We start from the raw sequence: 13,084 nt of genomic DNA, 5'->3' as shown, positions 1-13,084 counted from the left end.
ATCCAGAGAAGGAAAAGCATTCAGTATTTTGATGGAAAAGTCTGTCAGCATTCAAGAGGTGCCTGGAGAACGGCCTCACAAAGATACTTCAACCTTCTGCCAGCCCTGAAGTGCTCTCCCCTCCCCGCCCCTCCCTTCCCCTTACCCCTCCCCTCCCCTCTCTCAGCCAACGACAGCACGCGATAGGCCACAAGATGGCGGCGCTGATGCACGGTCCTCCTGCACCATAGAGTCAAATCCAGAGCGGCCCGACAACGCCGGCACTTCCGCTTCCGGCAGCCACTGCTTCCGGCGGCGGAGGGAGGAGGAGGGGGTGGCTGCGCCATGAGTTTTCTCAAGCGGTTCCCGCCGCCGGCTGATGGTGTCCGCCATCGGCAGCCCGACACGGAAGCGGTGCTGGCGGGGCGCAGCCTGGGCGCCGGCACGCTCTACATCGCCGAGAGGTGCGCGGGGCTGCTGGCGGGTGAGGGCTGTGGGGACGCGGCAGTAGGCCGCTGGGAGCGCGCTGAGGGGCAGCTGTGTGGGGAGCAGCCCTTCCCTCGCAGCCCCCGGCCCTCCTTCACGGGGCGGCAGAGCTCAGCGCTGCCCCTCCTCGCGCTGTGAGGAGCCGCAGCCGCCTGGCTCAGCCCGCTGTGCTCAGGGCCGAACGAACCGAGGGCCCTCAGCCGCTTCTCGTGTTAATTCTGTGGGTGCTGCACGTGGTCACCAGGCGTTGGTTAACGTGTTCCAAAAGGCGATAACTGAGATGCTGTCTGAGCACTTCAGTTATCGGTTTTCAACTAAAAGAGGAGAAATTCAGGTTAGGTGTTAGGTAGAAGCTTGGTGATGCCCTGGAACTGCTGCCCAGAGAGCTGTGGGTGCCCCAGCCCTGGAGCCCAAGGCCAGGCTGGATGGGCCCTGGGCAGCCTGAGCTGGTGAGGGGCGGCTGGGTGGGCTTTAAGGTCCCTTCTAAGCCAAGCTGTTCTATGATTCCATTTATGACTTCTTTAGAAGTTCGGAACCAACCCCAGCTTGTTCATTAAGGCAATACAACTTTCCGTACTCTTTGAAAAGTGCACTAAATGTGGTGCAGTTGACACGGTGGAAGGAAGGGATGCCATACAGAGGGACCTTGACAGGCTGGAAAGATGGGCCTGGGTGAACCTGATGAGGTTCAACACAGCAAAATGCAGCTTTTCACTTGGGCCGGACGAATCCCAGGCATCCATACAGACTGGAAGGAGCGGTCCTTGAAAGCAGCCCTGTGGAGAAGGACCTGGGGGTTTTGGTAGAGGAAAAGCTTAATGTGAGCCAGCAGTGAGCCCTTGTGGCTTGGAAGGCAAATGGTATCCTGGGCTCCATCAGAAGAGGGGTGGCCAGCAGGGACGGGGAGGTGGTTGACCCTCACTACTCTGTTCTTGTGAGGCCCCATCTGGAATACTGCGTCCAGGTCTGGGGTCGCCAGTACAAAGAAGACAGGGAGCTGTTGGAGATGGTCCAGAGGAGAGCCACAAAGAGGATCAGGGGACTGGAGCACCGCTACGAAGACAGGCTGAGGGAGCTGGGCTCGTTCAGCCTGGAGAAAAGAAGGCTGCGAGGTGACCTCACTGCAGCCTTTCAGTACCTAAAGGGAGCCTACAAACAGGAGGGGAATCAACTCTTTGGAAGGGTTGATAACAGCAGGACAAGGGGAAATGGTCTGAAGTTGAAGGAGGGAAGATTGAGGTTGGATGTCAGGGGGAAATTCTTTACAGAGGGAATGGTGAGGTGCTGGAACAGCTGCCCAGAGAGGCTGTGATGCCCCGTCCATCCCTGGAGGTGTTCAAGGCCAGGTTGGATGGGGCCCTGGGCAGCCTGGGCTGCTATGAAATGTGGAGGTTGGTGGCCCTGCATGTGGCAGTGGGGTTGGAGATTCATGATCCTTGAGATCCCTTACAACCCTGGCCATTCTGTGATTCTGTAAATTGAATGCATTTCTGCAGCACAGAGAACTGAGTTGTCACACTGCTTTCAGACTGAGACGTTCCTGAAGTGCTTAGTGTTATTTGAGGACTTTCAAGCGACTGGAAGTTGTTAGTGCTGTTTTATCCCTGCTGAAGGGGAATCTGTCTGGAATTTCAATTTTAATGGCTCTTTACAAGGGTGCATGGTGATAGGACAAGAGGGAATGGTTTTAAACTGCGACAGGGGAGGTTTAGGTTGGATATTAGGGGGAAGTTTTTCACACTGAGGATGGTGAGGCACTGGAACAGGTTGCCCAAGGAGGCTGTGGGTGCCCCATCCTTGCAGGCATTCAAGGCCAGGCTGGATGTGGCTCTGGGCAGCCTGGGCTGGTGGTGCCCATAGCAGGGGGGTTGAAACTGGATGATCATTGTGGTCCTTTTCAACCCAGGCCATTCTGTGATTCTGTGACTGTTTTGTTGAGCTGCTTGATTGCAGATACGATGGCTTCTGTTTGCACAGCATCTGCTCTTGCTGGCTATGGTGCGGAGTTTCCTTCTAAACTTGATTTCAGTAGATGTCACAAAGATCAGCATCTTTCAAGCAGCTGCCAAACACAGTTAGTTTGGGGTATCTGTGAATGGTGAAATCACTGAGCTGCATCCAGGGAGGGTCAGGGGGCTGTGAGGAAAAGGCTGTGCCCCAGAGGGCAGTGAACGTGGAGCAGGCTGCCCAGGGCAATGAGTGCCCTGAGTGATGGAGGGAAGCACTGGGACACCGCTCTCAGACGGAGGTTTTCTCCAGGAACAGTCTGGGACCTTTTCACTGGTTTTGTCCTTGATTTCTGCTGCTCAGTGTTTCTGTTTGCTCTCACGGAATCACAGAATATGGGGCGTTGGAAGGAGCTGGAAAGGTCCCACGAGAATTACTGAGCCCAAGCCCTGGCTCCACACTGCACTGCCCAAAATCCAAACCCGCTGTCTGAGAGCGGTGCCAAAATACTGAGCATTTGAGAACGTTTGATAATTAGAGCAGCAAACGATGCTCTGGCATCTCTGTAGTCATCTTTGGTATGGTGGATATCTACAGAGAGTGGGAAATGAAGAAGTAAGGAGAGAAATTCAGTCTTCCATCCAAATGGGGTGAAGCTGAGATGTGCTTGAGGTGCTCAGGTTCACATTCCGTAAGGAAAGATGGCCTTTCCCTTCAGCTTTAAGATACGCTGTGGCAAGGCTGTGCTGAGGCAGTTGAGGGATCGCTCATGAGCTCAGTAATTCCCCAGAACGTCTCACTTCTTGGGTTTGGTTTGGTTTCCTACAGGTGTGAGTCGGGTCCTTTTATTCTTCTCTTGATTTCTAACTTCTGTTGGTGATTTTTTTTCCTATCTTTTTCTTTTTTTTTTTCCCTCTTTTTTAGCCGTCTGTCATGGCTGGAAAACTCAGGAGTTGGCTTCTCCTTGGATTATCCCACCATAAGCTTACATGCTGTCTCCAGGGACCTGAATGCGTACCCCTGGGAGCACCTGTACGTCATGGTGAATGCCAGGTTTGAAGGTAAGCCCCACCAGTGCGATCCCTTCCTCAAAAAGGGAACAAATTCTAGTTTTTAAAGCTTAAGCTCTTAATTCAAGCGATATCTTTTCCTTTTTTTGTAAGAAGTGGGAGATCATTATTGTGGCATTGAAGTTTTACCCTTGTTTATGTCAGTGTTCTTTGGTATCCCAGCACGTGAATGGGTACAGCCAGGGTCACTGAAGCAGGTTCTCTCCTTTCTTAAAGCCATTTCAAACCACTCTGTTCTGCTGCAGCCTCCCTGTGATTCCTGTGCTTACGCATCATTTTTGCTTCATTAGATTTATGCTAATGTTTCCACCCTCTGCTCAGGCTTCCTGAGTTCCTGCTGTTTCCCATTAGCCTGGAAGCCTGACTTCTACTTTCTCCTACATCTTGCTTTTATTTTTTCATTAAAAAAGAAAGACAGTAATTCATGTTATTAAGCTTAATAGATATTCATAGCATTCCCAGTTCTGCCAGACCCTTTAATGTTTTTAAGTCTCATCAACTCTGCTGTATCGTTTGAAGAGCAATGAGTGCTAAGTCTTGAGCAGGCCTGAAGAAAGATGTTATTTCCAGTTTCCAATTGTTACAGTGGTGCTTGGAAACATGTCATCTTTCCTGTGATAGCTCCTAAAACCTCAATAAAACCTCAATAGATTGACATATGAAAGAATTCTGGCCACGGTAGGTGCCCAGCTAGGGTGAGTCTGAGTGTTCAGCTCTCATGTCTGCCCCTGGCCTGTGGATTTTAACTGCTGAGTAGTGTTATATGGAAATGTCTCTGCTTTGTAGGCTGCAGGAGTCTTGATTTCAGTCAGGCAGGGTACGTCCTGTTCGTCCTCGGATGTTTTTGTAATGCTCTTTGTGTATGTTTGCCTCATCCTCAGCCTTAGAAGAAGGCAGGCAGGGGTTGACTTGGTTGAAAACAAAGAGCTGGACATAGCAGCAGCAGCAGCAAGCTGAGCCTGGGGAGCTCAGTTCCAAAGGGATTGGGTGAATTCCTTGGACACTGCATTGTTTGGGGTTGCAGGCTGGCAGCTTCTTGGCTTCTTCATGTTGCCAGTTCTCTTTGTAATGAAAGGCACTCTTTGTGGAACAGCCTTACTGTAGTCCTCTCGTTCTGTAGAAAGTAACCACGCAGTTCTGAGGCTGTCGGTTCAACCTCCCCAGCCACAAAGGGATGAGCTGCAAGCTGTATTCTGCGTGGATTTTGTTTTTACAGAAAGTAGAACGTCGTGTTTTTGCTCAGTTATTCAAATATGTGGTGCACAGAAATCAGGAAGCAAGGTTTCACCCGCAGCTGACTTGGGCTGTGAGGAGACTTTCTGCTTCATTGCCTTGCTGGTTTGCTAAGAACACGAGAAATTGAGTGTGGCCTTCTGTCAGTGTCAGTCCTCTGTGAGAGGCCAGACTGGAAATAGGCTGATCTGATGGCAGCAGTGCTAGGGATCCCTGATATCTAAGACTTTTAAGAAGTTACTGATTTTTATATGTACCTCAACCTCTCTGCGGGTAAGCGATAAGGATTCTGGATTACGTGAACACTGTAGAAAACCTGGCTCCTCAAATTGAAAACAGAGTTCTTGTGTGCATTGCAAGTTTTTCCAGGCTGCTGTGAGAGGACCTTGTTGTATGTATTGTATCCAGCATGGATGGGAGCGGGTTTGTCGCAGACTGTGCCCAGGTTCCTGATTTGCTTATGATTCTAAAGGCAAAACCTGTCTTTTTTTGAACAAAATAAACATTTTTCTCTTTAATCCTGAAGAGGAGGAGACAAAGGAGGCCCCCATGGCTGAAGGGGAGGAGGAAGACAGCGATGACGACGTCGAACCAATTGCAGAATTCAGATTCGTACCCAGCGACAAATCGGCCCGTAAGTGAAGGGAAGCTGTGCTGCACCCGCTGTGAACGGCACGTCCTGCAGTGTCTGCTTAGCACTGTGTCTGATGTTGGATGCTGCCACTGGGAGCCAATCATCTCTTGTCTTGTGGGGAGCTTTCAGTTGGATCCACGTTTTAGGAATGTGATGCATTAGCTACTGCAGGGGATCCTGAGGAGGGTAACCAGAGGCTGAGTTGTTGCCGTTGCCTCTGCTGAGCCTTTGTTGTCAGTGACATGGTGCAAGCATGCATGGAGCACCAGGCTGCATCTAGGAAGTTTTTTTTCTCTGGCCTGGCTGCTGGCTTGTTGGATGATGAGTGTGAGCTCGGTGGCCATTCTGTTGAAATAAAAGTCTCTCATCACTCATTCCAGAATTTCTTGCTGCTGCCCGTGGAGTATTAATGGAAAAACAAAGAAGGTTTTTCTCTGAATCTCTGCAGCTGACTGCCTTGATGTGTTTTTGGTACTGCTGCCTCTAGTATCTTATGTTTTCAGAATTGGTCATGTCACGTCTGGTCACCAGCTGTTGTGACTTCATAACTTCAGAGTGTGCCAGGCCCTAATGTCAGATCAGACTTCTGATTTTCAACCCATGCAAGCAGAGCAAATAGTAAAATGCAATGTAAGAAGCTGCTTCTACCAGCATCTTAGCTGAAGTTGCCACTTCCTAGCTGAGATGGGAGCTTGATTCTGCAGGTGTGGTTCCTGGAAGTCCAGCTGTGCTGCCAGCTGCTGGGTGGAGCTGCAGGTTCCCCGCTCCTCAGTTGAGAGGTGCCAGCCCTACTGAGCACTTGTGCTTCACAGCAGCCAACTGAAAGCACTAGAAGGTAACTACTGGTGTCTTTCTTTTGGGCTGCTTGCTGAGATGATTCTGTTTTGTTCATGCAGTGGAAGCCATGTTTTCAGCAATGTGTGAATGCCAAGCTCTGCACCCAGACCCAGAAGATGAGGATTCAGACAATGACTACGAAGGCGACGAGTACGATGTTGAGGCCCGCGGTTCGTAAGAGTTGTTTCTTTCCAGATACCTTGGGTACCTGGTACAACTTGTGTGCTGTCTGTTAGGAGAACGTTTTGATCTCTTTAAGTTGTTCCCTGTGTATTACTCATGTTGCCCAAGCATTTCTTGTGCAACAGGCACAGTATAAAACACAGAAATCCACAGATCTCTAACCAAGTGTGGCCTGTCGCTGGAATTCAGCAAAAAATGTTCTGATTCTCATAAGCTGTTTGCAGTGAACATCCTGGCACGAGTGTGTGTTGTCCTTCTGAGCCAGACTCCTCAGTGTAGGTCTGATAAACGTGCCTTTGTCCTGCAGAGCTGGAACAGGGCGACATCCCCAGCTTTTACACGTATGAGGAAGGACTGTCGCATCTAACAGCAGAAGGTCAGGCCACACTGGAGAGGTTAGAGGGCATGTTGGCCCAGTCTGTCAGCAGTCAGTACAACATGGCCGGGGTGAGAACAGAAGACTCCATAAGGGAGTTTGAAGGTAAGATGCTCTTTTCTCTTCCTAAAGAATGCACGAGAGCAGTGGTTCTCCACTCTGGTGTCCGTGAATGCCAGGACTGAGCGACTACTGTGCTGTGGGTGATGGCAAACCATACTGGATGTATGGTTTTATTTTTCACAGCCATGGGTTGTAAAAATGGCAGTGGTTCTGCATGCAGTACGTTGCCTGTGTTGTGGGCAGCGAAGGTTGCTGTGGTAAAGATTGTCAGTGGGTGCCATTTCTTCTGCATGGAGGAATTCAGTGTCACCTTTGCTTCATATGCACTGCTGTGTCACGTGCCACTCTGTCACGCTGCCCCTCTGCTGCCATCTGTTGCAATGCAGCAAAATATAATGGAACATCTGTGGGAAGGTTCAACCTCTGCTGCCTCACCACACCACCACCGTGCAGCTCTGACACTGTGGGCCAACAGAGTACAAGAGGAGGCATTCCTTTTGGAGCAACTCTCGTAATATACACAACATCATTAATAAAAATTCAAGTGTCTTGTTGCTTACATAATATTTTTCTTAAAACATTAAGAAAAACAAGAAAAACATAAAACTAGTGACATATTTGACCTTGTTTTTGTGAAACTAATGCATCAGCTTCATTCGCCAGCAATGGTTGCAATTCTCAGTGAGCTGTCAAGGTGTTCATCAGGGATTTTTGATGTAATTTTGCTCTTCCTGTACTCCATCCTTGGCAATTGTTCACAAGTGTGCGTGCTGCCAAAAAGCCACGGCACGAATGTGGTGTGGTTTGAAGCAAAGGATCTTGTGCTCTGGTAAGAGAGGCCTTAGGGAAGTCTGGTAAAGAGAGATGAGTTGATTTTCTGATCACAACTCTATACGTGCCATTTGAAAATTGGCTGGTAGTGTATTTCTATCAACTGAAAATGGTGTTGCAAACATTAGCTGATGAATTTTTTGGCAATCTTAAAAGCTATTCTCAAATTCCTTTATGAAACAAGCTGCTGCACATTCCTCACTGGTCAGAGCTGACGTATGGAAATGCACACAACTGTTTGCCAACACTGTGCCCTGCTTTCAGTTGACAGTGTTAATGGCACGTGAGAATTAAAATAGAAGTGAACATCAGTCTTTTATGTCATTTATCTTTGAGCCATCTGGATAAGTTTGATGAGCCATCCTGATCTTCTTTGCTGTGGTACCGCCGCGTGGTTTTCTGTGCTTATTTGTATCCCCAGGGTTGCTCAGTTCCAGACCTGCTATCTAACACAGGGCAGTTTTCCTTTTTCTCGACTTGCTGGCTGCTGAAGGCAGTTTCAGAATGAAATCTGGTCTCTTTCTGCTTGAGCCCAACTAAAGCTATTTAAAGGGATCACATTCGTAACACCGAACTTTAATTTAAAAATTCTTTTAAGTCTGATGCTGAAGTCCTTTAATAGGATAGAATGACTCGAGGTTGCAGGAAGTGGTGAATTCTTTAAGGAACCTGCAGGTACACCTGAAGTGAGGCCATGGGCTTGTGAGCACATCAGTGTCTTAGGCCACTTTCTGAAGTTCAATCGAGGCGTTTCCTGCTCTGATCATCTCTTGTCAGCAGAGGGCACTCACTCTCTTCTGTGTGGTAACACCTGCTGTCCTGCCTGCATTTTGTGTAGCCTTGGCTGTTCTGTGTTGTTTTTCCAGATGGGATGGAGGTGGACATTGCACCAACAGTTGCAGGGCAATTTGAAGATGCAGAAGTTGATCACTGAGGAGGACGTATGCTGCTGTAAGTTCTTCTGTCTTCTGACAGCAAAGCTTTTCAGTCTTGCAGAGTGTTTCATCTCTAATTTGTGTAAAGGAAGTGACTGCAGATCTGCAGGAAATGCCTTGTGGTATCAGAAGGATGGTGACATAGAGAAGGAAAAGGTCGCTGTAGTTGTTGCAGGTATGGGAAAGATGCTCAGTGATCTGTCACACAGGTGTCCAAAACTGACTGTATAAATATCACTCTGTATGGGAATGCGTGTCTGGAAGATGAGTCAGCTCTTCAGTAGGTTAAAATTTGTCTCATCTTGAATGTTTTTGGATGCTGATATATGAATTTTGGAGGCAGTACTAGGAAGTTACTGTCCTCAGTATCCATCATTTCACCCTTAGTGTCTGAGACTTCCCAGGGCTTTCAAGGGGCCAGAATGATCCATAGCACCACAAGTCCATCTCTTCTTTCACTCTAAGTGGAGCAGGAACTCTTCCTGATTGAACCTATCCAGCCCCCTGGGTGGCACTGTGGTCAAAAGTGCACTATGGAGAATCAGCACCCTACGTAGGTGTTGATGTGCCCAAGTGCCTACCAGCATCACTCCTCTTGTGGCATTACAGAGTTTGTTTCCTGGCTAGTGCTGGATGGGAGAGGAAAAGCAACTTATCTGGGGAGTGCAGAGCCCAGTGGGGATGTGATCTTACCCCTCCTCCAGCAGTGCTGCATTGTCCCACTTGAAATGCCAGAGAAAGAACTTGTGGAGCAGACTGCGAAAAGCTGAGGGGAAGAGGAATGGAGCAGAGGAGAAAAGGACAGAAATAGGAAGAAAGCTGAAAAAAGTCAGTGAAAACGGGTCAGAAGTAGTTGGAGATTATAGTGGTACTGAGGAAGAGTCTGCAGCTCTGAAAAAGGCTGTTATGGAGAGACTCTGTGCATCTACTCCCCTCTTACGTTCCTTATTTTAATTTGTTGCTGGACTCCTGAGGTTCTGAAAGGCTCCGAGTACCCACTTAATCTCAGGCGCTGCCATTGGACCTCAATTAGTATTTATTATTTGGTGTAGGAGCTCTTCCAAATGAAGTCTAGGTTCTGGTTGCCCTACGTCTGAGCAGCTGCCTTATTTGATATGAAATAAGGTTATGAAATTAAGAAAACTCTTCAGCTGTGGTTGTTGCAACTCCTGGATTCTGAATGAAAAGCTTGGCTCTGATGGCTGTCTCCAAGATTATTTCTGCCCATGGTTTTTCAAGCTAAAAATAAGAATACCCATCTGTTTTAAATTCAGATCTGAGTGCTTGTTGTGCTGGTTTTAAGTTAAGCAGGTTCAGGGTTCTGGCTGGGAGCAGATCTCTGGGGAGCCTGACGATGCAGGTGGAAGTGGTTTGGATTGGTCTCCTAGCAGAGCATACAGTGCACTGTCAGAAGCAGTTGTGGGCGGTGGGATTCTCCCTGCTGCTCACCCTGGGAGGTGGCTGGCTGCAGGAGATCAGTACTGCCAGAAGTGGATGGGTAGAGCTCTTTGGCTTGCTACTAAGCTGCTGCTGACCTCAGGATGGAGCTGATCCCCATCAGGATGGATCAGGACATCTGCACGTGCTGTATCAGGTGTTACACCGAGGCAGCAGCTCAGGAGCTGAAGAAGCTTTTAAATGCAACCATCCACCTCCCTGAGTCAGTGTAATTTAAGGAAGCTCGAAACTGTAGGCTGTACTGCAGCAAGAACTAACAGAAGGTGTGACGTAGGAACAGCTCTAGGCCTGTGCTCATCATCCTAACAAGCCTGAGCATGAAGGCTGCTCGCTTCCACGTCCTGAAAACAAGGGCAAAGAGTCTGCTGTTACTCTCAGTAATCTGTGGAGCAGCTCGGTCCTTTCAGCTTCCTGAACTGCAGCAACAATTGGCAAGGACGTCCTGCTGGTGGTCCTTCAGAGAGCAGTGTCCTTGTGGGGTGCTGCTGGTGCACGTCGCTGCTCATTACCCAAATGAGATGTGGCAGCTGCCTGCAGAAGCTCCTGGAAGACTTGCTGATGCGAGACATGGGCAGCGCTCATTAACAAGAGGTGTTTTGTCTGTCACATCACGAGGCTGTTCTGAGCAGTGCTGTGTCTGTGTGCTGGGAGGGGGCTTCACAGGCACAGGCACACAGCAGCTGACCCCAAGTGCTCGCTGTTCTCAGCTGGTCTGAGTTCAGATCTGCTGTCAAAGGCGAAGATGATGCCCAGCCGTTCCAAAAATGAATGCATTTGATGTGAACTGCTGTCTGTGGCTGTGACCAATGGATAGTTGCTGCTCTATGTAAAGATTTACTGATTAATGCCAATGATGTAAACTTTGGTGTCTTGTATCTTTCAGATTCTTCTTGTGGCACTTCCAGAGTAAGCTGTAGAACTGAAGGCGTTGCAGTGACTGTTGGCAGTTAATCTTTAATGACTCAAGCTCAGACATCAAGGTCTATAAATGCTTTTATATATGTTTAAAAAGGGTTTGACATTTGTGACCACTATGGGGTTATTTAAAACAAAAAAAAAGCAAAACAAATGAATTCTCTCCCATCTAACCCTTGATTGGGGCTAACCAGGGGTCATTTGGAAGAAGCCTTTGTAGGAATTCTGGGACTTCAGAAAGAAGAGTGTAAGTAGAGCAGAATCGTAGTTTGTCCTGGAATTCTCCATATTTTTGTACCTTTGAGTAAGTGGAATAGAATGGCAGTGTTACCATGTGAAAATGGAAGGAAATAAGGTCAGCCATGAATTAAAAGCAAAGCTAAAGGTAATGCCCCTCAAGTAATTGCTTTTGTTGGTTCGCTGCTGTCCCTCTGAATTCTCTGGGAGCAAAGTTTGGGTAGTAGAATGGAGATGGAATGAAATCTCTCGAGTCCTTCGAATGAGAACTGTTTTGTCTTTGTATTAAATGTTAACAACATTGTTAAATAAACTTAAGATTTTTGTATCTCACAGTCAACTCTGCATTGCCATTCTCAGTCCTTTACGTCAGCAAGCTTCTGGCAACTCTGACACTGGCATCCATTGGCTTGTTAGCTCTCTCTAAAAGAATAATTAAAAAAAATTAGTGAAGCCATTTCCAGTGTTTACCCACATGTGAGAATATTAGGGCCAAATGTCTCTACAGTGCTGAGAGGTTTGTTCTGCTTCTGTCGTTTCACTTCTCTCTGCTTGGTGATGTTTTTGTGCTGGAGCAATGGCAGCAAATTTATTTTTTTTTCCCCCTGGAAGTTTGATACTAAATGTTGTCCGTTTTGATTTGAAGCTGACTGACTTGAAAATTTTTTTTCAACATAATGAAGTTGGTAAATGAAGAGTTTTCCTTCCCTGTCCTGTGCTCTCGGAGTGTCACAAAGCAGTGCTGTCCGGCCTGGTATGTTGGGTTTGGTTTCAAGCTATGTGAAAATGAGAACCACTCTGAATATTTGCTGATTACTTCAATTTGAGATTGTTAAAAAGCGAGCTCTATCACTGACTAACAAGTATTCAGCATGTCAGGCAACAAGACGTTCTTCGTGAAACTCCATGGTCAGTTTTGAAATTCAGAGCACAGTGAACATGCAGAAAATCTATAAGCTAATACTTGGAATTATGGATATTCTTACATTTCTACATTGCACAGCCTGCATGTGGACTGGTATAATGTGGGTGTTGGCACATTTCTGTTTATAAACATGCTCAGGATGATGGGGAATGGTTTTAAGTTGAAGGAGGGAAGATTTAGGTTGGATGTCAGGGGGAAGCTCTTCACTAGGAGAGTGGTGAGGTGCTGGAACAGCTGCCCAGAGAGGCTGTGGAGTCTCCTTCTCTGGAGATATTCAAGACCTACCTGGGCACCTACTTGTGTGACCTGCTGTAGGGAACCTGCTTTGGCAGGGGGGTTGGATTCGATGATCTCTGGAGATCCCTTCCAACCCCTACGATTCTGTGATTCTGTTGTGGATGCCCCATCCATCCCTGGAGGTGTTCATGGCCAGGTTGGATGGGGCCCTGGCCAGCCTGGTCCAGTATTAAATGTGGAGACTGGGGGTCCTTCCTATGGCAGAGGGGTTGGAGCTTAATCCTTGAGGTCCCTTCCAGTCCAAGCCATTGTATGATTCTTCTGCAGATATTCCTGCTTTTAATGTGGAGGAACAAATGTTCTGCAGACTTTAATACTTTGTAGTGTGTTCCAACACTGAAGGCATACCTTGAACTTCTGGCAGTGAGCAGTTCATCACTTCGGACTGCACAGTCCAGATAAGTTGTCTGAGGACAAAGTAAACAGTCACAATCCTGTAGAGCCAGCATGGAGTGGCAGAGCTTTAAAGTCATGAGCACTGTTGCATGCAACCTGTACTCTGTACTTTGGGTTACAACAGTGGATGGGATCCACAGAAGCAGCAGAAATGCCATCTACCACTTTCTACTGTTCTACTCTGACCTGACAGGGAAATGAAAGTTCTGTGCAGTTAACACTTAATATTTTGTTCTTTGCTGAGCCTCCCAGTGATGAGCTAAGTGCACTGGACCAGTGAGG

General features: G+C 47.8%; 1 protein-coding gene across 1 annotated transcript; it reads left to right on the top strand.

Moving 5' to 3' along the window:
* The first annotated feature begins 276 nt into the window (after positions 1–276).
* CLNS1A (chloride nucleotide-sensitive channel 1A) lies at positions 277–11,524 on the top strand. Its single transcript, XM_052670375.1, has 7 exons — positions 277–443; positions 3,337–3,473; positions 5,242–5,349; positions 6,246–6,356; positions 6,677–6,850; positions 8,506–8,590; positions 10,916–11,524. Exons 1-6 carry the CDS (start codon positions 325–327, stop codon positions 8,571–8,573), a joined length of 717 nt encoding a protein of 238 aa, XP_052526335.1. The 5' UTR covers positions 277–324; the 3' UTR covers positions 8,574–8,590; positions 10,916–11,524.
* Positions 11,525–13,084: the final 1,560 nt, after the last annotated feature.

The sequence above is a fragment of the Tympanuchus pallidicinctus genome, unplaced genomic scaffold (assembly GCF_026119805.1).
Source record: "Tympanuchus pallidicinctus isolate F22 unplaced genomic scaffold, pur_lepc_1.0 scaffold11, whole genome shotgun sequence".
NCBI classification, from domain to species: Eukaryota; Metazoa; Chordata; class Aves; order Galliformes; family Phasianidae; genus Tympanuchus; species Tympanuchus pallidicinctus.
Note: the sequence above shows the minus strand (reverse complement) of the source record. Positions and strands in the feature narration are given on the sequence as shown.